General features: G+C 39.0%; 1 protein-coding gene across 1 annotated transcript in view; it reads right to left on the bottom strand.

Moving 5' to 3' along the window:
- LOC124867723 (voltage-dependent T-type calcium channel subunit alpha-1I-like) overlaps window positions 1-25,821 on the bottom strand; it is a 170,718-nt gene that overhangs the window by 47,082 nt on the left and 97,815 nt on the right. The window contains exons 19-24 of the mRNA XM_047364302.1: window positions 22,678-22,803; window positions 22,264-22,353; window positions 17,491-17,683; window positions 16,416-16,567; window positions 4,954-5,063; window positions 2,253-2,386 (exon numbers count right to left, since the gene is read on the bottom strand). Coding sequence (XP_047220258.1) covers window positions 2,253-2,386; window positions 4,954-5,063; window positions 16,416-16,567; window positions 17,491-17,683; window positions 22,264-22,353; window positions 22,678-22,803 — 805 coding nt within the window. The remainder of the gene's footprint in view (window positions 1-2,252; window positions 2,387-4,953; window positions 5,064-16,415; window positions 16,568-17,490; window positions 17,684-22,263; window positions 22,354-22,677; window positions 22,804-25,821) is intronic.

Here is a 25,821-nt window from a genome sequence, read left to right on the forward strand (position 1 = left end):
CTTAGATATTAAAGGAAAGAAGGTGAAACAAAAGACTAGAGAAAAAAAAACACATCAGTTAGAGGTGAGAAATCATGATGTATTAGAGATAGTCAAGGAACAAGAGAGAGAGCAAGAGAAATGATCAATAGGCAGGGATGTGTGTTTGGACTCCACACTGGAGACCCTCTGCTATTCCCAGGTGTCCAATTTCTGAAGGAACAAGGATGCTATTGTATCCAGCAGCAGAGAGAAAACCACATGTGTATTCAGCATCAGCAACTGCACAGATAGTATAACCTCCTTGGAGGTGTACTCTCCCACAGATGTGCAATAGCAAAAATACATATGTATGTTTATCTATGTGTTTTGCAATTGAATAATTATCTATACAAAACTTTCATAAAAAGGGAAATTGCTTTGTGATTCTTGGGGTCTTTTTTTTTTTTTAATGCGTTGATTCTCATTTTTACAAAACGTAACTTAAAAAAATTAAAATAGACTTTTGCAATAGAATTCATGCTATTACTTGGTACTAAATAACATAAATAATTCATACAAGGTAACACTTTATAGTATGGTACATATATTATCCATTAACTAGCTGCCATATAGCATGTATATTGCTCTCAATTAGGCATAAATAGGCATTTATTAATTACTTATTGTAAATTCCACAATGCTACAAGGAATAGACCATTATTTAAATTAATTTCTTCAAGGTAACACTTATCACCTACAGGAGCTGGCTGCTCAAAATTGCCTCACTTGGTATAGATAAGAGTTGGACTTGGAATAGCTAAGCTATGTGTATTGATGCATTTGATGTATAATTGTGCCATAGTCATGTGTAGTTAAACGTCTCAAAGAGAAGGTAAGCCTATTGCAGCAATTTTAGTATAAAGTCTAAGGAGTACATATCAAAAAAATTGAATAGAAGACAGGAAAGACACTGCAAGTGTCTGATCCCATTTGTGTTTACATCTGAATTCTGGTAGGTTTAAGAGGAACTGGTTGCTCCTCTCCATTCTTGGTTTGTTTTCTGATGATCAGATGAAAAAGATGCTGCCAGTACATTAAAGACTTTAGAGTAAGTAACTAAAATCCTAAAATCAATCCAGAAATGGTCAGCTAGCCAGTGAAGGGATTCCAAATCTGAATTTATGTGTTTGCTCTCGGACTGGTGCAGCTTGTGTGGAAGGCTTGCTGAAAATTATTTCAATATTAGGTCTCTAGATGATGACTTCAATATTAGTCTTCAGTCCCTGGCGGATGCGGCTAGGCTTGGCAGAGCTATAATATCAAGGATCTGTATTTGTTTGGCTGTGTAATCGACAGCCGGAATTACTGGAGCCTTCGTCAGCTGTACTTTGCTTACATGAGACAAAACTGTTTGAGATGATTGTGCTGTTTGTCCAGATATCATAACAATAGGACTGAATAACTGCAGCAAAAGCTACATGTAAAAAATATTTAATAATGATTCACAGAAAACACAGGATTTTTCAGAATAGGGTATTAGTTCTTTTTAGGTTTTTGATACACCTGGACATCAATTTCTAAAAGTTAAGGTAAATTTTTATATTGTTGAGTGTATTTTTAAAGAGTATTAGGCAATTACAAATTTAATTCCTTCTACAAATGTCGGGATGCTGTAGACTTCAAAATGTAAAAATAAATAAATAAAAAAACAAAATGGCAGATAAATGAATAGTATAGTCATAATAGTGATGTTTTATGTTGTTTGATGTTAGCGGAAGAAGGAAACATTAGGGACATTTAAAATTATTTTCAGAAGTCAGAAAGGTTTTCCAGAGCTCATACAATGTGGCAAATATATTATGAGCATAAAAGAAAGAGTGAAAGTCACTTATAGTATACGCACGGTCAAAAACCCCTATTGCTTCCAAATTACTAATAGTTCATTAGTATATTACCCCTGGGTCCATTCAGCAGTCCCTGAACAACATGGTGGAGGGCAAAGCGTGAATGTAAAAGAGTGAGGATTAAGTGAGATTGATGTAATTAGCCTATATTGTCTTCGTTTTGAAGTTAAAGCATATTGGTGGGGCCCACAGGGACTACTTTAATTTCCTCCAAATATGAGGAAGCAAAGTGCCAAATAGAAGGCATTTAATCAGCTAATAAACTGGCTTTATTTAGAGGCAATAAAGCCAGCTGTAAATGAGCTACTTGAGGTAAGAAATGCATTTTGTGTTTGTGCTTTTGAGGGGCTTGATAAAAACAAAAAAGCTTGGATTGTTCAGGCATACCTCTTGCTATCCTGAGCACTCTCATGATCCTGATGATGGTTGGGTTGATGGGAAGGGAGGCGTTTATTTCAATCTCCTCCAGAGTGATGCCCATTACAGACAGCAACACTATAGCCAAGTCCAGCTGATTCCACCTACACAAGCAGACACACACACAACTAATTTCTAATGTGAAAATTTTATCAACTTGGCAAATATTACATTAGACCTTTAACAGAGAAAAGAACAGAGATTTTCCTTACTGGGGATGCAGCTAAAAAACTTAGGATTTCAGATACGATGACCTGATTTATGCTAATTTTACAATGAATATTTATGTTCTGCATGGACTTTGTGCATAATTTACATGACTGTCCAACCTGGCAGCGGAATTGCTACCCCCATCACTTGAAAGACTGGTGATGTCATTAATATTAATAACAATAATGGAATGGAATTTTCAAAAACTAATGAAAAGTATAGTCTCAAAAATATTGGCTACAAATTTATTTAGTCCTATTTGTGTTTTCTTAAGATTAGAAACTTGCCATATTGTTCTTGTGATCCTGCATGGCTAATGAGATACAATGCTGTAGGTTAAATACAAACACACAAGACGTCTACATGCGGGTTTCCAATTTGAACATTTATTCTAAATAAAATAATGAATTAAGAATATTTGCTACAAAAAATTAAATTGAAAATGACACTAGATTTGTCATATTGGCGCTATATAGTGAAATAATTTGACTATAACAACCATTTTTGCAGTTGGAGGAAAAGAGAGAGGCTTGCAAGAATGAGAAATTCATTCCAACTGTGAAAGTTGGCAGAATCATGTTTTGGGGCTCTTCTGCTGCTGAAAGGAATGGACAGAAATTAAATCAAACTTTGAATTTGACATTAGAATTGTCATATTGCCAGTCTATGATCATATAAGTGCAAAATATGTTTATTTAGGAAAATGATTTTTGATATCCTTTGGCATTGTATGAGGGGTTATAGAAATTGTCGGTTTAAAAAATATATATTATATTACTATTTACAGAATTCATCAAGCTAATTACCACTGACCATGAAAAAGATACACAAACACTACAAACAACTGTGTATAAAAATAATGTCCAAGCTGGTTTTTACTTAATTCAACCTCTTAGCGAAATAATAAATAGTTTCCTGTTTGATGTCTAAATCTTGAATTATAATTTAGTTCATTTGAAGGTCTGTTGGACCAGGTTATTCTTTTGTACAACCTTGCACTTTGGCACTTTAGAAGAAGCAAACTCCTTGCCAGCTATCATAAAAATGAAAAGGTAACACAAACAGTAGGTTCTTTGTATTGAACGCAGGCACTTTGCTAATTTGGAGTGAGATTTAGGTAGTGTGAGAGTGAAAAGCAGGGAACCCCATAGTCTCACTCCAAATGAGTAAGAGTTGGCTACCTCATCAGTAGCTGCAGCTTTAAGGATACAAACTGTTATATATTTAGTTCACAACCTAAAAAATGGTGAGGGAAGTAGACAATATACAGAAAACCAGTGACTCAGTTGTATTTTGTATTCTTTGTTCTGTAAGTTTTATGTAAATAACCCTGGTTAATATGTATTTAAAATATGAAAAATTGTGCAAGGTTTTGCATTTCAGTATTGTTTAATACATTTTTTTTAATGAAATATTTCAACCTGTCAAAATACGTTAATTGCAATTATATGCTTTGGTGATGATGATGTTTTGATAAGGGCTGCACGGTGTTGCAGTGGTGAGCACTGTTGCCTTGCAGCAAGAAGGTCCTGGGTTCGACTCCTGGGCGGAGGGCTTTCTGCACAGGGTTTGCATGTTGTCCACGTGCATGTGTTAGATCTCTCCAGATACTCTGTCTTCCTCGCCACAGTACAAAAACATGACTATAAGCTCAATTGATCTCTCTGAACTGCTCTCATGAGTGTGTGCACCAATGCTGCAATAAACAGCTTTATTGGGCTTTCTCTGTAGCATGGTGCTTGTCAAAACCTGGTCAACAAGGTTTACAAATGTGAAGTCTAGTTAATAAAGACTTGTACTGGTCTTATACTAATTTTTATCCAAAACCTTGCTAAATGACAAATGGCAGCTTGGAAATTGGCCAACAGAAAGTTAACTGGCATTTAAGTTGTTTTCTTTTTTTTTATAATAAAGAAATGATCTCTTTGTTCTTAAATAATAACAAATACAACCTTGCAAGAAATAAGCAATTACAATTGTAAAAAGAAAATCAGTGGAACATTTTTTACTAGCATTAAATTTCATTGGTGTTTTGATTATTTGTATTAAAAATGAGCTCTAAGTCTTTGAGATTGGAACGCCTCCTTTTCATTACCCTAATCTTTAGCTACCTTCCAAGAATTTCTGTCAAATCAACTCTAGCTGTCTCTGGCTGGGGACTCCAAAACATTAATATTACTTCCAGTCATGAGATTAATGTTTAATAAAATTAAAACATCACTTTACACTTAAATCTGCCAGGGGTAAAACTTATTTTGGGCTTAACTGTGATTTCCACAAGATCTTTCCCATATTAAAATATAGCAAATAGCAAAAAGTAATTAAAAAGCACATCAAGTTGAAATGAGAAAGCATGGATCTCTTTTACCTAACCATTTGTGAGATACTTTGTTTAGCCTTACATACCTTACAACACAACACCAATCTATAAAGTGCAGTACTAGTACAGCTGGGAGTGTACCTGTCCTTGAAGAAGCGCCGAAAGCCAAAGGCAACAAGCTTGAGAGAAGCCTCAATCACAAAGGTGGAGGTGAAGAAGTAGTTGCAATACTTCAGGGCAGTCTCAAGGGACTGAAAGCAGAAAAGTTTTAAGAGAAAAAACCTTTTAGAAAGCAAAGACAGCATCAATAATGCAAACTTTAATATGTCTCTTCTGTCATGGTTTTGTTGTTCATTTCATTTGATTATATGTTATGCTGTTTATTTATTTAACGTTTAATTTCAGAAAGAGGGACGAAATCATAATATATAATCTCAGTTGGTTATGAGGATTGTTGTGCAGTAGGTGTGTTTTGACAGTGGGAGCAAATTATCTTGCCAACAAATCTCTTCCAATATTAAGTAGGCAAGTTTAATTGAGACAGACAAGTAAATTATATGCGACTCTGAAGAGGAAATATGGAGCACTTTCAAAGATAGAGGAGAGCCACATGTTAAAGAAGATTTGGTAACTTCTATTATGGTGGGACCCAGCCATGGGTTACAACATTAAAGGCCAGTAAGATCTTTTCTGGAACTTTCAAAATAAATCGCATTAACCTACTTCCAGCACTGCCAGGAACAAGAGGGGTAACAGTGGACTTCCTGTGACGTCACTGTTTGAATAAAAACCCCGCATTCCAACAAACTGGCCTCTTCCACACAGGTCCCCAGCAGAGCTGGAAGAAGATATAGCACGCATATTTGATCCTAGTTGACTCTTCAACTTGGATCCAAAAAGTAACTATGTTCACATGCAACAAAGTTAAGTAATGATTTACTGTTCAAGTATCTGGCATTCATTGATATAAAGGATGCAATAAGACAAGCGTGACTTGGCTTTTCTTCTGAGGCCTCCAGAGGCAGCCCTAATTGAAGCGGATTTCCCCCACGGCCTGGAAAAGAAGGCTGGAACCACATCACATGCCTTCCTGCGTGCACGTCTGGGTAGCGAGAGCTACCCCGCCGCATCGCAGCCACTCAAGGAACCAAACGTGCCTTTGTTGTACGGTTCAGGCAGGCCAGCTAAAAGCCCTTCCCCACAGCTACGGAAGTTAGCTGCAAGCTAACCCTTTGCTTACCCGAATGTGGATGTTTTCCTCAATGCCCAGGACAACTTCTCGACAACACGGTTCATGAAAGAGGTAGTGTTTGGGTAGAGATTAGTTTAGAATGAAATAATCTGTACAGTGTTCATTTCATGACGTTTGGTTTTTGTTTGTGTTGTGTTTTTAAAGCTGTAAGGAATATGATTATTGATTAATTAATATTCATCAAGAATCATAATTTAAAATAATAATTTGAAAAATATTAACTTCTTAACCAAAAATCATCACTTACGAATAGAAATCTGAGATATCCTCTGGTGTTGTGATTATGGGCTCAAAGCTCTTTAATAATTACAAATTATTAACCAAAACCACAAACTGTCACTGTTTATTCAACCGCTTCACCGAAGGTGGGGGAACTTTGACCTTGTTTTGACAGATAAATCACTCTTGCACGAAATAAACACAAACACAAACACTTCTCTTAATTATATATATGAAGATTTATTGAAGCCAAATAATCCTGATATACCATTATTCTGGTCCAAAAACCTTCACCTAACTAACAAGAACCGTTCTACACAAAGGGAATAACCATGACTACCTAACAATAATAATAAAATAAAAATATATATATGCATTTAGTGTCTATGAAGATCAAACCAGCAGTTTACGGAGAAAATGTGTAATTTGGGTTAAATGGAAAGAAATCCTCCAGTCGTGTTGATGTCTCGATCGCAGTGATCAGCTGATGAAACGGTGGGGCCACGCCCCTTTAGCCACAACCAGCTGATTGCCCCAAATCTTGACAAAGGGTCATAAAACTCTTGAGGCGGGACCCAGTGGAAAATTTCCAGCAATAAAACTGGAACAAAGAGTGGTCAGGCGAGGCCCAGACCGCAGCTGCTTTGAATGAAAAACTTTTAAAAGTCCAACTTCTAACTCCTGGCTGATTTGGGATCAGCCAGACAAAACATTAACCATGCACGATTCAGCAGCGCTTGCACAGCAAATAAAAATACAGCTCAGCATAACATAATTCAATCAGTATTGCATGCAACAAGTTAATATCTTAGATTAACTACTGGTGATCCTACATCACCTTAACTGCCTCATCCTGCCCAGACCTCTAAATGCACCTATCCGGTTTACTATGAAAAGAACGAAATTACTTTGAAGTTGATTCCTTCTCTCCATCAGTTGAGGATGGATCAGGTCTGAAGAAAAGGAGGGGGGGGCGAATCAATTAAGGAAAAAAAAAAAACGGTAACTTCTCATCCGTCCACGAGGGGAAAATATGAAGAACCTTTAGTCGACTGCATACACAAGGAGGAAACTCTTCTCCTTGGACATAGAACCTCTGTAGGTTTTCACCTGCGCCGGTTGTGGCGCGGTCTTCAATCGGCAAGTAAATCCTCTGATCTTCTCGTATCAGACAGATTTCCAGCTTTCAAGCTCTTCCGGGAATGGCCTTGTGGAGCAAAAGTTCGCCTGCGAGTTCTTGTCTCACCAGAAATGCGCCTCCTATTCGCTGTCCTGCGACAGGCGGGAAATGGCCCCGAAACTCTGCATCTCAGCCGGTTTATACTCCCAGTGACGTCAGAGCTGCAACGTCTGTTGAGCTGCGTGCGTCAAAATGTGTGACCAAAATGGATGGCCCCAACAAAGTTAAGACAAGCTTATGCATTTCAACCCTTTTATCAGTGGTATTTTAAAGGTATGTTTGATTCTGATTACAAGCGCTAAGCTTCTTTTGTTAGCTCCAACCACTAAAGGCTAAGAACACGTGCTTGCCCACCTTATGAGCCAGCTGAAGATCATTTACCCAGAAAGGTTGTTAGTTTCCAATCTAGGAAATAATATTTCCCTAAATATTATTTACTAAATGTGATAACAAATTAAACACCATAAAGACCCATTGATCCAAAAGGTTTGGTTCTTATTCAAAATAACATTTCCTTAAATATTATTTCACTAAATAAAGAAATAGTCAGAGTTTTGCTGTTCAATAATGCCAGAGCTTGGCTCATCCCATTCAAATTTGTCCTAATACCGCCACCTTATTGGGCTGGTATTCACAGGACAACCCTTAACAGACCGAATTGTTATTTAATAAAATATTAAAGTATTAATATTCACTATTAAATAATATATTCATATTCATAATCACAACTTATCACAACCCAGAAATGTCAGTTACATGATACATAATTACAAAGGATAAGCTCAATTCATCAGATAATGAATTTCTTCAGCAGATCTTTAGATACCATTTTTAAGACATGTGAAGCAAGCTGCTATTTTAAGACTAGTCCAGAATTGTTGTATTTACGTATTGTGTATGGTTCTGCAGGCATGTTAGTTATCATTATTAAGGTACAACAAACCCTGAGCTACGGATCTACCTCTGTGTCAGGCTTGTGGCTATCCTATGGAGGTATACCAAACACAGAGAAAACTTTTGTAGAACAAACATAGAAAAGATGAAATTGCCTTTCAATTAAACAACATAAAACTGTAATTGAAAATGAAAAGTAAAAAAAAAAAAAAATGACCTGCATTAAGATGGGTTCTTATGTCTAAATGTTGTTAAAACTAGATAAAGATATTATACTTTCTGTTCTGTGTACAGGTTTGTGTTGTGTTTCTTATGTTGTCCTCTCTCATCTCTTCAGCAGTTGCAACTGGCAGGCTCTGCAGCTGCTGCTCGTTGAGCTAATCAGGAGGTGCTTAAGATCCCTAAGAGAGACGCTATGCTCACATGGCACGGTAATCAGGCCAAGTCTTGCTGACGTCTTCATGAAGAATTTCAATCTCTGATCCAGGACACTGTTTCCATAGCTTGTATCGGGTTCCTACCTCAGTGGCTGGTGTTCCTCCGTCTCGAGGATTTCCAAGAAGACCCTTCCTTGGACCGTTGCTTCTAGTCTCATCGCTGCTCCTCCATCCTCCTGAATCCTAGCCATGCTCCTCAATAAATCAATGAGAAACTGTCAAGCATGTCTAATTGTTGCTTGCACCAGAGTCGAAGCCAACATGACTATGATAGAGCAATCTGGCCAGCAAGACGACTCTACATCATGCCTTATCTCATTAGGGAATTTTGTTCGGGCATCACAATGCAATCCTTCATTCACTTGTCTAACAGCAGTCAGCTGTCCTCCAGTCCCTGGATCAGGTCTCCCAGCATCAAGATGAATTTCAAAAGAACTTACCCCCTCCACGTTTGACTAACCCTGTCCTTGTTCTTTCCTCAGCTCAACCTTCTGTTGTCCCTGTGTCAAAGATGAGTTTGTTCCAGAGTGTGGCGTGTTCATCTCCTGAGTCATTCTCTGGGCAGATTGAAAATTGGTCTCCCCGCTCTTTTCCCAATGAACCAAGTAAGATATCTTATACAATCTGGTTGCTGAGAAACAAAACACTCCTTTGGGCAGAGGCAACCATTGATGAAACCTTCAATAATTTTTACTCTTTTAATGAGTTCATGGAAATGAACTCTAAACGGACATTTTCTTTCAGGCCAAGTGACGAGGAAATGGCTAAGAGACTATGAAACTTAAAGCTGTGTCCAAGTTGTTAATAGAAGTCTGCACACAACACAATCCACACATTATATGGGCCAGACCATGAATTGAATCTTGGGGGTCTAGTTGCTTGTCAGTTTTGCAAATGCTTCTGCAGTCTTTCAAGCCCTCATCAATGATGTCCTCTGAGATTTTATTAACTTCTTTGTTAATGTCTATTTGGATGACAACCTAATCTTTTTAACACCCCTGAAGAGCATCATCAACATGTCCACCAGGTCCTACAAAGACTGTTAGAAAATTGCCTTTTCGTTAAAGCTGAAAAGTGCGGACTTCACATGTCATCAGTTACCTTCTTGGATTTTGTTTTGAGGGTGGACAGGTGAAGACTGATGGCGCTAAGATAAAAGCTGTTCAAGATCGGCCAACTCAGATCTCCAGAATACACCTTCAAAGCTTCCTAGGCTTTGCAAACTTCCACAGAGGGTTCATCCGTGACTTCAGCCCTGTCGCCTTACCACTCACCGCTTTAACCTCCACAAAGAAACCTTCCTCTGGTCCACTGAAGCAGAAGCAGCCTTTCTTGAGCTAATTAAAACATTCTCATAAGCTCCCATCCTGATTCATCCAGACCCCACAGTTCAATTCATCGTGGAGCTAAATGCGTATGACACAAGGGTAAGACCCGTACTTTCCCAGAGGTCCACATCCAACGGTAAGCTCCACCCCTGTGCATTTTGTTCTAAAGGTTTCACTCCCCCAGAGAAGAATTATGACATCAGAGATCAAGAACTTCCCACCATCAAGTTGGCCTTGGAAGAATGTCGCCACTTGTCTGGAGGGCAAGGAGCAACTCATTGTGATTTGGACTGAGCATAAAAACCTCTCCTACCTTCAGTCAGCTAAGCACTTAAACTCTCGAGAATCCCGCTGGTCTTCATTCTTCTCTCGTTTCAACTTTTCAGATCAATTCAATTCAGTTTTATTTATATAGCGCCAATTTACAACACATGTCATCTCAAGGCACTTCACAAAGTCAATTCAAACAAATCACACATCAGATTTTAAGTCAGGTACATACAGGTCCTTCTCAAAATATTAGCATATTGTGATAAAGTTCATTATTTTCCATAATGTCATGATGAAAATTTAACGTTCATATATTTTAGATTCATTGCACACTAACTGAAATATTTCAGGTCTTTTATTGTCTTAATATGGATGATTTTGGCATACAGCTCATGAAAACCCAAAATTCCTCTCTCACAAAATTAGCATATCATTAAAAGGGTCTCTAAACGAGCTATGAACCTAATCATCTGAATCAACGAGTTAACTCTAAACACCTGCAAAAGATTCCTGAGGCCTTTAAAACTCCCAGCCTGGTTCATCACTCAAAACCCCAATCATGGGTAAGACTGCTGACCTGACTGCTGTCCAGAAGGCCACTATTGACACTCTCAAGCAAGAGGGTAAGACACAGAAAGAAATTTCTGAACGAATAGGCTGTTCCCAGAGCGCTGTATCAAGGCACCTCAGTGGGAAGTCTGTGGGAAGGAAAAAGTGTGGCAGTAAACGCTGCACAACAAGAAGAGGTGACCGGACCCTGAGGAAGATTGTGGAGAAGGGCCGATTCCAGACCTTGGGGGACCTGCGGAAGCAGTGGACTGAGTCTGGAGTAGAAACATCCAGAGCCACCGTGCACAGGCGGGTGCAGGAAATGGGCTACAGGTGCCGCATTCCCCAGGTCAAGCCACTTTTGAACCAGAAACAGCGGCAGAAGCGCCTGACCTGGGCTACAGAGAAGCAGCACTGGACTGTTGCTCAGTGGTCCAAAGTAATTTTTTCGGATGAAAGCAAATTCTGCATGTCATTCGGAAATCAAGGTGCCAGAGTCTGGAGGAAGACTGGGGAGAAGGAAATGCCAAAATGCCAGAAGTCCAGTGTCAAGTACCCACAGTCAGTGATGGTCTGGGGTGCCATGTCAGCTGCTGGTGTTGGTCCACTGTGTTTTATCAAGGGCACGGTCAATGCAGCTAGCTATCAGGAGCACTTCATGCTTCCATCTGCTGAAAAGCTTTATGGAGATATGAAGATTTAATTTTTCAGCACGACCTGGCACCTGCTCACAGTGCCAAAACCACTGGTAAATGGCTTACTGACCATGGTATCACTGTGCTCAATTGGCCTGCCAACTCTCCTGACCTGAACCCCATAGAGAATCTGTGAGATATTGTGAAGAGAACGTTGAGAGACTCAAGACCCAACACTCTGGATGAGCTAAAGGCCGATATTGAAGCATCCTGGGCCTCCATAAGACCTCAGCAGTGCCACAGGCTGATTGCCTCCATGCCACGCCGCATTGAAGCAGTCATTTCTGCAAAAGGATTCCCGACCAAGTATTGAGTGCATAACTGTACATGATTATTTGAAGGTTGACGTTTTTTGTATTAATAACACTTTTCTTTTATTGGTCGGATGAAATATGCTAATTTTGTGAGATAGGAATTTTGGGTTTTCATGAGCTGTATGCCAAAATCATCCGTATTAAGACAATAAAAGACCTGAAATACTTCAGTTAGTGTGCAATGAATCTAAAATATATGAATGTTAAATTTTCATCATGACATTATGGAAAATAATGAACTTTATCACAATATGCTAATATTTTGAGAAGGACCTGTACATTTCAATTAATCCTAACTATCAAATAGTGCAGTCAGATTTAGTTATTTATTCAAATTTGTTAAAAAGTTTTTCTATCTAAGGAAACCCAGCAGATTGCACCAAGTCAGTAATTTGTAGCATTTACTTCTCCTGGATGAGCATGTAGCGACAGTGGACAGTCACTGGAGTTGACTTTGCAGCAATCCTTCATACTAAGCATGCATGTAGCGACAGTAGGGAGGAAAAACTCCCTTTTCAATTACTTGTCGCCCAGGTTCCAAGAGTCAGAGGCCTGATGCCCTCTCATGTCAGTTTTCTCCAGAGGAGGAGACCCAGGATCCTCAGCCTGGGACTGGTGGTGCTCTCCAAGCTGCCTTCTGCTGCTATCACCGCCAGACTCCTCTTGCATCATGTCTTCCAGCTACATGGAATTCCAACAGAGATTGTCTCTGATCGAGGACCATAATTCATTGTTCAAGTTTGGAGAAACGTCTGCACAGCCCTGGGTGCCAAATCCCGCCTGTTTTCATGATTCCACCTACAAACCAACAGTCAATGCAAAAGAATAAATCAAGAACTGGAAAATACTCTCTGCTGCATCTGCAGCAACAATCCAGCTTCCTGGAGCCAACATCTCATCTGGGTCGAGTACCATCATAATTTACACAGCATCTGGTCTCTCTCTATTCTAGCTTCACTGGGCTACCAACCTTTGCTTCTCCCAACACCTTTTCCGGACTTCATCATTCCTGTGTCAGGTTCCTACCTCGGTGGCTGGTGTTCCTCCATCTCAAAGACTTCCAAGAAGATCCTTCCTTGGACCGCTGCTTCTAGTCTCCTTTATGCTCCTCCACACTCCTGAATCCTAGCCAGGCTCCTGCTCAGTAATCGATCGCTCTTCTGCCTGTCCACCCTCAGTCTGCTGTGGCTCTTACATCAGGCTCACTCTGGAGAAGGACAAACTAATGCTCTGCTAGGGCAACCTATCAAACACACCCAACCTGTCAATATCAGATTCAGAGAGTTTCTCACCTTCCCTGGACCTCCGTCTTCATCACCAAACAGTAAGCCTGCTTCAGTCTTCAACCTGTGACTCAACTCGACATTTAACATATCCTCATTTTCTAGCTAATACTTACCTTCTCCTTCCAGTGTTCGTCCAGATCCTGGTGCAGAACCCTGAAGTTCTCTACCTTGTGTTTCTCAATAAATCACTTAGGAACTGTCAAGCATGTCTGTTATTGTTGCTTGCACCAGAGCCAAAGCCAACATTACTGTGACAAAAGGTTGATTTGTTATGATTCTGCACTGTTTATCTTCATAATCTCGGTCTGCCTGCTGATCTTCTATGTGCTGCAGCTATTAGATGGATTGCTTTCACCTGCTCCTTCCCAGCCAGCTCCCTAATCACGCCTCACCAGCTCCACCTATCTACCAGCGTCAGATTATCAAAAGTCTTGTGTGAGTAAATGTCCAGCGTTCTTTTCTTCCCTGCCTGATTCTGATCTTGTTTATGCATCCTGGATTTATCTGCTCTGCTTTGCCCACATCAGATATTCTCTTGGCTTCTGAATTCTGGACATCGACCTTGCTTCTGCCTCCTGACTACCCCTGTCTGCCTAACCCCTGGATCAGTCTGCCTAAATCTACCTCCCCGTTCATGATCTTGCTTCTGTGCCCTGACAAACGATTCAAGCCTTATCCTCGGATCCTGTCGCCTGACTCTGCATCCCCGGCTTTGACCCAGACAGAAACTGGGTCAAAGCTGGGGAGTGCAAACCTGAGAGCCCGTGTGTGTCCGGATCTGCCATTTTGTTTTTTGTTTTTGTTTATTTTGCCATTAAAGGATTTCCCTGTTCCTTTGATTAGTAGTTTACGTGGTTTAGTTAATATTTGCTTAGATTCTTGTGCAGGTTTACATGTCCTTAGATTTAGTTATTTCTAGAGTTACTATTTATGTTTAAGTTTCTTTTCCCTGTTCCTCCCCTTGTCCTCAGATCCCCTTCAGTTATTATTTTCCCAGAGGTTTGTTTCCTTTTAGATTATTTGTCATCCCCGATTCCTTATGTTTGTATAGGTGTATGTGTTTAGTTCCTCTCTGGTAGTTGTAATAGTTATTGGTTACTTCCATTTACGTTCTTGTGGGTGTTTTAGATTTTTGGGTGTATTTGGTTTTCGTTCCCTGCTCCTCTTTGTCAGTTACTGTCTGTTTATCTTTAGATCTAGTTTCCCTTTGGTTTAATTTAATTTAGTTTCTCCAGTGTCCCGGTGTCTCCCAGTCCGATCACCATAGTAACCATTCATTCCCTCAGTCTTTACAGCCAGTTTGCACACCTGTTCCCACTTCTCCTCTGATTACCTTAGCTTCCTCTCATTGGTCCACTCTCCTCCGTTCCCTGCTTATATACCTGGTTGTTCTAATTATACTCTGCTGGTTCCTCCATTTAATGCTCATTATGTTGTCACATCTGTCCTTTTGATTATGCTGCCTGAGATATCCCGCCTGTGAATCTCCTATGACTTTGTAAGTGCTTATCATTGAGCCTGAATTAAAGAGATCTGTTTTCAACATGCTGAGCCCAAGCGACTGTTTGCATCTTGGTCCAAAACAACCTCAGACTGTGACAGTGTGCCGTTGTGCTGCTGCCACTGGATCATCACACTGAGGAACCAAAATTCAGTTTCCTTTTCTCTCAACGGATTCTGAAAAGTTTAGTGGCTTTTATTCTGAGTTGGTCACTATTTTCAGTACTCTGCTTAGCCACTAACCTATCTGTCTGCCCTCAGAGGTTCCTGAGCCTGCCGCTGGTGCTTTCCTGCCGATCACCTTCCAGAGCCTTCACTGAATCTTACTTGTTGTGTCTAGCGGAAATTGCGGGTCCTTTGAATTATTCGTTATATGATTACATTGGCTAACAACCCCTCACTTTTAAAGTATTTGTTCAGACTAAATTTGGATAGGTTCTATGGGCTAAAAGCAGTTTTTATTAGGCTCAGTAAAGACAAGGATTTCTTAACCTTGAAAATTCATAGGTAAGATGACCATGGAAATACAGTGGAATGGGAGGGTTTGAAATAAAACAAATTGATTTTATGTTATACTTTTCAAAAAAAGTAATTTTAAGAAGAAGGCCGATACAACAATAGAGGGACAAGAGTTTTGTTGACTTGTATGGACCAATGAGTAGTGCAGCACTATCTTTTTCAATATGTTGCTATGTAGTGCCAGTTAGCTAGCTCGAAGAAGGCTATCATACTCTTCCCTTGCTTACAAGAAAGACAGATATGGCTGTCTGGAAATATTTCCATTCACAAAAATGTAACCACCATGGAGTTGAAGGCAACACCCATTGATAGATCATCAATTGGAATATTCAGCACACTTTAACACACAGTGGACACGTTGTGCTTAAGTGCACTAACTGAGAACAAATTACTTTTAGAAATGGTTAGTTTCATCAGAAATGTCAACGTTATTGAATAAAAGTACAAGTGCTGGGGTCCACACAGTGGAGCAATGTTCGCTAAACACGTGCTGTCCATAGAAAATCGGAATAGAGTGAATCTTTTGAGATTAACCACTGATGTGTGTTGCCGTTAATTAAGGTAACGGTGATTTAAGACTACAGTCGGCAAACTCTGAGCAGCATGTCTGTTAAGCACCAGACTGCAGGAGCAGATAGCGTGACTAATTGACCAGCTATTATCTAGTTGTACTTCTGTTACTCTAGAAAAAGCAGAATGGTAAAAGGTGCATGGAAAGCTTTTAAAAACTACTGGCAATGTGAATGTGTATTTATTCTATGTATTTGCTTAAGTCATTGCATGAAACAAACAAAATGCTATATATAGCATTAGTTCTGCAATAATCGACATGTATTATCATTTAAGCAGAGGTATGAAAATGTATCTTTTTTTCTATTTTAAATAAAAGTAATTTGATAATTCTCTCTAAGTATGTTAAATCTATGACCAATGCATGCTGTAGTCTACTGTAGTCTACTTATGCCACAATCACTGGCTATGAATAAGTACAAAGGTTTATATGAAGATCTAGAATTACTAAAAAAGAAAATCAAAAGGAATAAACTAAAGCCAAAAATTTGCAACAGGTGTTTGCATGAGATGCAACAATCATTACCAGATACCATGAACAACTCTGGAAAATCCAGCATCTTTCCATCCAAATCAAGAAGTGTGCTCACCTGTGGTTGGCTGTAGTGCTCCAGGGACATAGTGATGACATTAATGCAGATAATGAAGGTGATTACTAGGTCCAGGTAGTGGCTGGTACACAGAGCATGGATAGCCAGGCGTGTATGGCCATAAGAAGAATAGTATGGCAGTTTCTGGGCCTCTGCACAACAAGATTGCAAAGAAGGTTGGGTTAAGGATGAAAAAAAGAAAGGTCAAGAGTAAGGGAGAAACATTGCTGAGATTCAACAAGATTTGAAGTAAAAGTAAAGCAATGACATAATGTAAAGAAGGTTGACTTGTGGAAACCTGAGTGAAAATAATAAGAGAAACATTAGAGACACATTTTTACAAACAAAGGTCAAAAGGACTATGAAAAATAATGCAAGGTGCAAACAAGATTTATCAAATTGTTTATTTAAGGCAAAGGGGGTAAATGAAGAGCAGAGGAAATTATGCAAAGCAAAACAGAAATGTAAAGAGCTAAGAGCTAATATTAAGGGAAGAAGTTTGATAAATGTGAATGGGAGGTTAAGTAGATTTAAATTAGTTTAAATAATGACTCGTTTCCATTAATGTTATAAGAAGACTTAAGCATATGCCATTTAAATTATGTGCAAGAAGGAGCTTACTCTTTCCAAGATATAAGTCCAATATAACTGTACCTCATTACATAACTTACTTACTAAACTACATTTTGTACTCAAACGCCAACATTTCTAAAAAGACTTTATCAATTCTTCAGCTACTTTTCTCTGGTTTTAGTTTTTTCTGTGGTACACTTTGTCTAATTTAAATTTTCTTACATGAGAAGATATTTTTTTTCCATTAGTTCAGTCCCTTTGCCATTTATTTCTCAACACTCAGATCTTGCCCTCTCTTATCCTTCCCTGGTTCATAAACTCATCACTTGTTAAAATCTCACTTATTTTACTATGTCTGTTTGTGAATCCCAACTTGTCACTTGTACCACTCCTTCCCTGGTTCATAAACTCATCACTTGTTAAAATCTCACTTACTTTACTATGTCTGTTTGTGAATCCCAACTTGTTACTTGTACCACTGTCTTTTTGTCTGAACTCTTACTTCTTCTCTTCTTTTCCATGCGGCGCTGGCGCTTTTCCTCTCTACGTCTTGCCTCCTCCACTTCCTGGTGCTGCCGACATTTGTGGAAATTTTCCACCACCACGCCCACGAACATATTGAGGACGAAGAAACTGACAATCAAGAGGAAAGATATGAAGTAGAGCAGCATCCATGGATTGTTGTTGGTCACCGGCTGGGGAGAGGAGAGGAAGACAAGTGAAGGGAGAAACAAATTAAATGGTAAGTAAAATGACTGGGGAAAAACTGCTTGTCATGGTGGTAAGAAAGCAAAACCATGGACGGACTGGAGTTAAAAATCAGACAGTCATCTAACCAAAGTGTAATTTAAAGTAAAATTATCTACAAAAAACAATAAATCTACAATAAAAGAGAAATACTAAATACTGAAATAAGAAAGTAAGATTTTCAATTTAAAAAATGACAAGCTAGCAATTCCACACCTATGCAAAAAACATAGAATCATCTGTGTATAAATATCAATACTAAAAGCAGATGTACACGCCTGATAAAAATCTTAACCAGTGAAAAAGTTACAGGTATTCACATTTTATGCTGCTGGATTGTAACTAGGTAATAAGATAAGCTTCAAATTCAAAAAAGAAGATGCAGCAAAAGGAGACAAAAGAAAAAGAGTTGGCAAACTATTGAAAACTCCATTAGAATTAAAAACGCTGTTCATCAGTTGATCAAAACTTTCAGATCATTAGCCAAAACACCCCTGCTTCTGTTGATAACTTTAAAACAAATATTTCTTTGGCATGATGCAAGTGTTTTTGGGAGGTTGTTGGGACTTTCCTTTGATGGAAGTCCTTTTACCCGTTAACTGTTGAATTGTCCTTTTGAAATACATACTCCTCCCCTGTGCCGCGTAGAAAACATCAGTGGAATCTCCTTGTAATGCTAATAACACAGGAATCCATCAGAACTTTTCAGATTAAAAATTTCTCGTTAACTAAAAACCCTTTATCCACTTTTCATTTCCACCTTTTTCTGTTGCTTTGAAAACATTCTTTGTTACTGTTACTGGGCTGCAGACAGCATCAGTAAAGGCCTTGATCTACGACACCTCACCACATCCTCCATCTTGACCTTTATTTCGGTCTTCCACTTTTTCCCGAACCCTTTAGGGCAATTTTGAGAAGAAATGAAATTTTATTTAAAATGACTGTCTTACTGCATATGGCAGTGATAGAGTGTTGTGGGAGACCTTGCTTGTGCAGCTCAATGATCTTGCAATGTTCAAAGACAGAAAGTATGTTTGCTGCCACGAGGATGCCACAGCCTGCCACCGGAACTGCCAGTTCTGCCTGCCACTGCCACTGCCACAAATTGAGCTCGGCCCTGCTGCAATTCAATCAATTTCTTGGCATGTTTGCAATGTAATGCAATGCAGACGAGCACAGCGGCCCCTACCGAACAAGATGGGTAGCTCGGTCAGCAGGGAGCTGAGGAAGAGTGGCTGCTGACGTCACTCTTCTGCGCCCGCCGCTCGAATGCTTTTTCGTTTTCGAGTTCTGGGCAGTACTTTGCGGGCAGACCACGAAAACGAAAAAGCAATGTCTGCTTTGCTTTCATTTCTGGAAATGCTTTTTCATTTTCAAATTTTACATTTCAAATTGAATTTTGGTATCTATTTGCTGGGGTACATTTTGAAAAATAAATCTCAAATGTCTTTTTCATTTTAATTAAGTGAAAGAATGAGCCGTCTTGAAGAAGAAAATTAAAATGCAAATAGGATTATTGATTACTAATTTAATTTATGAGTCAAACAATGCAGCCACATTCTTAAAATGAAAAAGCATTTCTGAAAATGCTTTTCCATTTGAAATATGGTAACGATTTGCTTCCATAGATGAACTGATACAGTAAAAGGGTCAATAAGAAGCATGCTGCAAAGCTTTCTGGACTCAGGTTAAGTCAAAGATCAACTACGCCAAACGTAATAAGAAAGTACACCTGCTGTCACTACTAGGTTATAGCCTATTAATTATCTTCTTTTAACATGTTCTAAAACCACTGGAGCCTAACCTTAAATGTGCAAAATCACAACCCACAGATTCCCCTCTGGCATTTTTTATCTAACAAAAATGAAGCCAAAATGAAAATTGTATGAAGGGTGAATATGTGAGGAAAATATAAGTACATCTGAAAATCATAAGGTACCAACAAAATATGTAAACCCCTATAATTAAAAGTGTGGTTCTGTCTTTTTATCTGGACTGACTCACTAATTCTAAATTGCAAATTGCTTTAAATAAATCAATCCACCCAAGTCCTACATGGACCTAGTCTTAATCAAGATTTCAAAGGTGCTGGAGACCATTATAGCAGTCAATGGGTGAGAAACAGGGTACACCCTTGATAGCCTGCAAGTCCAACACAGGGCATTGTGCTTAAAGTACTGGAGAACAAATATTGAGGGTTTTGTTTTATTGTCAATAGATTTCTTTTTTATCAAGTTATACCTGAAAACTGTGAACTAGTGTGTGAGTATAAGAAGTTTTCTTAAAATATTTGAACTGGTTAAGGTTTATAAGACTTAAATTAAATCTAGAAGAACAGTGTCTGTGCCTTACAGCCTTCTGAATCTCAAAAGTCCAGCTTGTTTGTGACTCAGTGCTTATTTAGGCAACTTCAGATGAACTGACAGATGAAATAAGCTCTTGTTTGTAAGTCAGCAACGTTACAAGGCCTCAGCCACATAAATGACTACGCTCATTGGTCGTCAAGTCTAAAAATACTGGAACGGCCCCTAAACACAACAGATGACAAGGAAACTAGGTATAGAACAGAAGCAAGAGGAAATGTGAAAAAAGCCTAGGATGATTCAGAGAAAAGCAAAACACTGAAGATAATTATTATAAAACAAAAAAATCAATTTCAGGTGCAATAAAGTCAGAGATGAGAGAGGCACATTTTCAATCTAAGTGTTGAAAGTGCAGGATGGTGTAAATGAAATTAGTCAGTCTGTGCAAAGTTGAAGAGCAGTGAGGTATTCCCTGACGTGCAAACTGACTCATCCTGCATAATTCCCACTCTTGCTAATACACTGTAAGACATTTTCAGATAAACTAATTTTAAAATAGACGGGGTTTTTTTGGTGCAGCCACCAGAGATGATTAATTTGCATAATATCAGTTAACTTTAAGGACATTGATGTGCACAAAGCTCTGTGTTGGGAACATTTTTCCCAGGGTTATTTAACAACTGTAAACTTGGATTTAAGAAGGAAAAACCCAAAACCAAGGGAAGAGGACACAACACATTTTATGCCATGACTACTACAGGGAGCTCCATCAGTGAGTCAGGAGCCAGATCGCAGAGGTGACTGTGGATGTTGTTTGTGAAGATAAAGATTCTCAGAGAAGAAAATGCCTTCCTCTACTCTCTTTTTACTTTTTACTGTTTGTGTTCTCTATAAGCGAAAAACATATGCTGATGTCAGCAGATCCTTATATTGAATAAATTAATAACCACCCTGTCCTAAATTTCTCCCTGTAAGTCTACCTACCTACAATAATTAGCTGTGGTAACATTGTTATTTTCAAGAGAGAACATTTGATTGAAGATGTCATCTGAGTATTTCAACTTCCCTTCCACCCAACAGATTTACTGTATTAGGGGCCATTAATGCATTTAAATAGAGAGGGTCCATTGTCAAGCATCAGTCCCCTCAACCTTAAAATGCATTAAGTTGTCATGGTTGATAAGCAATGTAGTCACTACAGGGCACTTTTGAATTAGCTTCTGAATACAGATCAATGTTTCAGAAAACAGCAAACAAAGCGACAGTAGAAGAAACCTTGATAATATATCTCAGAAAGAGAAGTAAAAAAAGGCACTGGAGATGACGGATGTGGCCATGTAATACAGTCAAACCCTCACAAGTCAAACATGAGGTTGTTATGCGAAGAAAAGAGAGGCTTGCACAATCACTACATGGATACCTAATTTCAAGTTTTCTGGTGACACAGTTCTTCAGAGAAATGGAAGTACTGATGTCCATCTACAGTTTAACTGTGGTCTCCAATTTATTGTTCTCAGTCAAGATTTCTCCTGACTTCCTCTTATTTACTGGACATAGATATTTTCATTTTATGAACTCAATTTCATGCTGCAGACTTTGATGTCAATAGTTTCCTTATGAGGGTTTTTTATGCATCAGTGCTCACGTTTAGTGTTTCAGATTTGTCCTCATCTCTCTATGACAAATTTCAGCTGCTCTGTGCAAGCTTTCCTAAGTTTTTTCTTTCAACTTGGGACATGAAAAGACATAACTATCATGACCAACAAACACAAACACATTCCAAAAAGAATAATTGTAAAAATGTGATACATGCTTTTTCAGCACTTCAGAAAATGACTGAAATGTTTCCTCCCCAGCTCAGCTTTAAGGATAATCTGGAATTTGGGTGAAAGCTGGAGTTTAAAAGATGATCTTTGCAACCAAGGGGGTGTTTGAACTTCTTTATCAGTTTGATAATGATGCCTCCAGTAGGCCTTGCTGTTGTGGAATATTAAGGACCTCCAACTGGTTGGGGAGTCACAGGACCAAAAGGAGGGCATTCATGTAACATCCAACTGAAAAAGGTGTGTTACACCTGGACACGAAGTAGTAGATGCAGATGGAAATCTGTTTGCATTGTGTGTATTTAAAAAAATAAAAAATGACATGGAGACATAGAAGCAGTTAAAAATGGTTAGTCTGAGCATGAAAATTGGTCACTAAATGCTGCATGTATTTGTTATTACCTGCTGGTCAATTCCCACTGCATCTAATCCATGATACATGATGTTAACCCAGCCATCTTTTGATGCCAGCACAAATAGCGACATAAGAGCCTATAGAAACACAAGCAAAAGACATACTTTAATAAGAACCTTACCTTTATAACAGGGTACTGGTACTTTTTATTAATAGAATTAAGTATTTATTATGTAAACATGGTAGTTAACTCTTGCATTTTTTGCTTTAAAATGGGATTTGCTAAAGCAAATCATTTCATCATGCCAAAAGGTTTTGTTCTCCATAAATTAATTATTGGAAAGAGTGTCCTAATTATCTCCCAAGTTTTGATCATGACTGTTTGTGCACAGCTCAATGTTAATAGGTTCCAAAAATACTGACATGATACCAGGGGAGCTTTTTTATGTTTTGTCTTGTACCTGTCCAAGGTTGTCAAAATTGTATTTGTGGTGAACCCATCGGTAGTTGGCAGTGAGGCAGTCAGATTTATTAGTGATGTTCTTCACATCCAAACCCACACAGTAGTAGAACTTGCCTTTGAAGAGCTTTAGGAAGAAAAAAGTAAAAAAGCACAGAGAGGAGGAATGAGAGAATAAGACAAACAAACACACGTTTTGATGATGGTGTGATAACTCCTGTAAGCACCGCTACCTCTTTTATGTAGCTTTTGAAGTAATCTCATAATTAGCGTCTGTAATGAGTTTGCAGATGGTGCCCAAACGAAGCCTGAAAAAGCACTTGATATCAACAGTCAGGTTGTCTTTTGCCTCAGTGTGATGTTTTTACATCTCATTTATATGAAACACATAATAGATGGGGAGTGGGAATACAATGTATACCAGTGGATATTAGAGAAATAAATGACACCAATTGAGCTTTTGGAGGAACAAGATGTGACAGAAAGGGAGCCAAAAGCAAATCAGCACTGTTGGCTCTGATTATTATCTAGTGACTGACAATTATTCATTCAAGAATTTTTGCATCAGTATTTAAATAGACATGCAATTTTGGTGAAATTATCTTTTTTTTTTCTCAAACTTTTCAAAAAAATGTTTCAGTGGCATTAGCTGGGTTATTAAAGTTTTAACGTCTTTAATTGGCATGGTTTAATCTGACACTAATGATGAGCTGGCAGAAAACAAAGTCACCTTAAATTGTTTTAAAGAATGAATGTAATGTATGCTACATTTTCCATCATAATAAACAGCATTTAAACTGGCAAATTCTATAGTATATACAGGGGTTGGACAATGTAACTGAAACACCTTGTTTTTAAGGCCAATAATTTATTAGTATGGTGCAGCCAATACAGCATCAATTTGTCTTGGGAATGACATATACAAGTCCTGCACAGTGGTCAGAGGGATTTTAAGCCATTCTTCTTGCAGGATAGTGGCCAGGTCTCTATGTGATACTGGTGGAGGAAAACGTTTCCTGACTCGCTCCTCCAAAACACCCCAAAGTGGCTCAATAATATTTAGATCTGGTGACTGTGCAGGCCATGGGAGATGTTCAACTTCACTTTCATATTCATCAAACCAATCTTTCACCAGTCTTGCTGTGTGTATGGGTGCATTGTCATCCTGATACACGGCACCATCTTCAGGATACAATGTTTGAACCATTGGATGCACATGGTCCTCAAGAATGGTTCGGTAGTCCTTGGCAGTGATGCGCCCATCTAGCACAAGTATTGGGCCAAGGGAATGCCATGATATGGCAGCCCAAACCATCACTGATCCATCCCCATGCTTCACTCTGGGCATGCAAAAGTCTGGGTGGTACGCTTCTTTGGGGCTTCTCCACACCGTAACTCTCCCGGATGTGGGGAAAACAGTAAAGGTGGATTCATCAGAGAACAATACATGTTTCACATTGTCCACAGCCCAAGATTTGCACTCCTTGCACCATTGAAACCGACGTTTGGCATTGGCATGAGTGACCAAAGGTTTGGCTATAGCAGCCCGGCCGTGTATATTGACCCTGTGGAGCTCCCGACAGACAGTTCTGGTGGAAACCGGAGAGTTGAGGTGCACATTTAATTCTGCCGTGATTTGGGCAGCTGTGGTTTTATGTTTTTTCGATACAATCCGCCACTGGTGCTCTGTCAGAACATAATCTTGTCCCAGGAAGCATTTATTTATGACATTATAAATCTCTTATTTCTAATTTGTAAACACTCAAAAGTGCAATACCAGCTATTATGATCCCTACTCTATTCCATATCTTTAACAAGTGCATAATAGTATTTTTCAGGGTGATGACACTGCCACAAACCTGTGGGATTCACTATTAGTAAGACAGTAAATTCTACTAAGAGAGATCACTGAGTCATGTTGGACCATTTTGTTTGCTGAATGTTGGACCATTTGCACGTTGCTGGACGGCACCAGGCCTTTTGGCATCATTGGCCATTTTGTACCCCAGGATAGTCCGCTACTACAAATCCCAGCGGGCACTGCGGCTGATAAGATGGGGGCGTCCCAGTTCTGATTTCACAGTGAACTATATAACAGACTATGAGACTGCCCACCCTTGCTTTCCAGCTGAAACCGAGACGTGGTTATCACGCAACTGGAGCATCAATTCTGGAGAAGAAATCCTGCGTGGACTTTCATTCATTCTCCCCGTTGGCCAACGAAAAAGAAAAATTCATGAAAGACGTTTCTGGAATAAGAAGGCCAGAAATTTCACTTTACTGATTGAAGACGTGAGTTTAACACGTAACAGAAAAAAAATCCCTCACAGAGGTTTCAACTAGACGGATTGCCACCCTTGTTTTTGTTCCAGTCGACTACTGAGGGTCAGATAAATTTTTTTCCCTTTCGCCAAGGAGGCCAGAGGACGAAGATTGACCGCTCTTCTTGGAGTTAACTGCGGAAGTGCAGTAACCCCCCCCAATCGCCACGTATAGTCTAATGTGTTCTGAATTGTATGTGCATGCCATTGTTTTGAAACCTGATTGCTGTTGAACTCTGAAGCCGCCACGTTTCTCAAGTTGTGTTTTACTGTGTGACACCTGGCGCAGCTGCGATGTTAAAATTGAACTGCTATAATAACTTCATGGTGAAAATCAACCATTTTCTTTGTCTTCGACACTTCATGTTTATTAGTTGCCGCCAAAAGGTTTACAACCCTTTGTGTGCTCGGACATCCCCAGCGGTAGGGAATGTTTCATGGCTCACAGTAACTAAGCTACACTTTCTGGCGGGCCACTCCCCAAACTCCGCTCAGCGTCACATTATCACTTGTTTGCCATAACTGCTGGTTTGATTCCATACACACCCACTACTGTTTGTTTTGTTTTATTTAGTTAGATATTTTACCCTTGTTAGTAGAACTGTGCATGTTTGATTAGGTGAAGATTATTGAATCGGAAGAGCAAAATGTATCTGGGCTGTTGATTTAATAAATATTCACATAGATAAAGAGAAGGCGTTTGTGTTTATTTTTGCAAGAGTGATTTGTCAGTCAAAATAAGGTCAAAGTTCCCCACGTTTAGGCAGAAACGGTTGATTAAACAGTGACATTACTAATTGTAATTATCAAGGGCTTTGAGCCAC

The sequence above is a fragment of the Girardinichthys multiradiatus genome, chromosome 5 (assembly GCF_021462225.1).
Source record: "Girardinichthys multiradiatus isolate DD_20200921_A chromosome 5, DD_fGirMul_XY1, whole genome shotgun sequence".
In the NCBI taxonomy this organism is placed as follows: Eukaryota; Metazoa; Chordata; class Actinopteri; order Cyprinodontiformes; family Goodeidae; genus Girardinichthys; species Girardinichthys multiradiatus.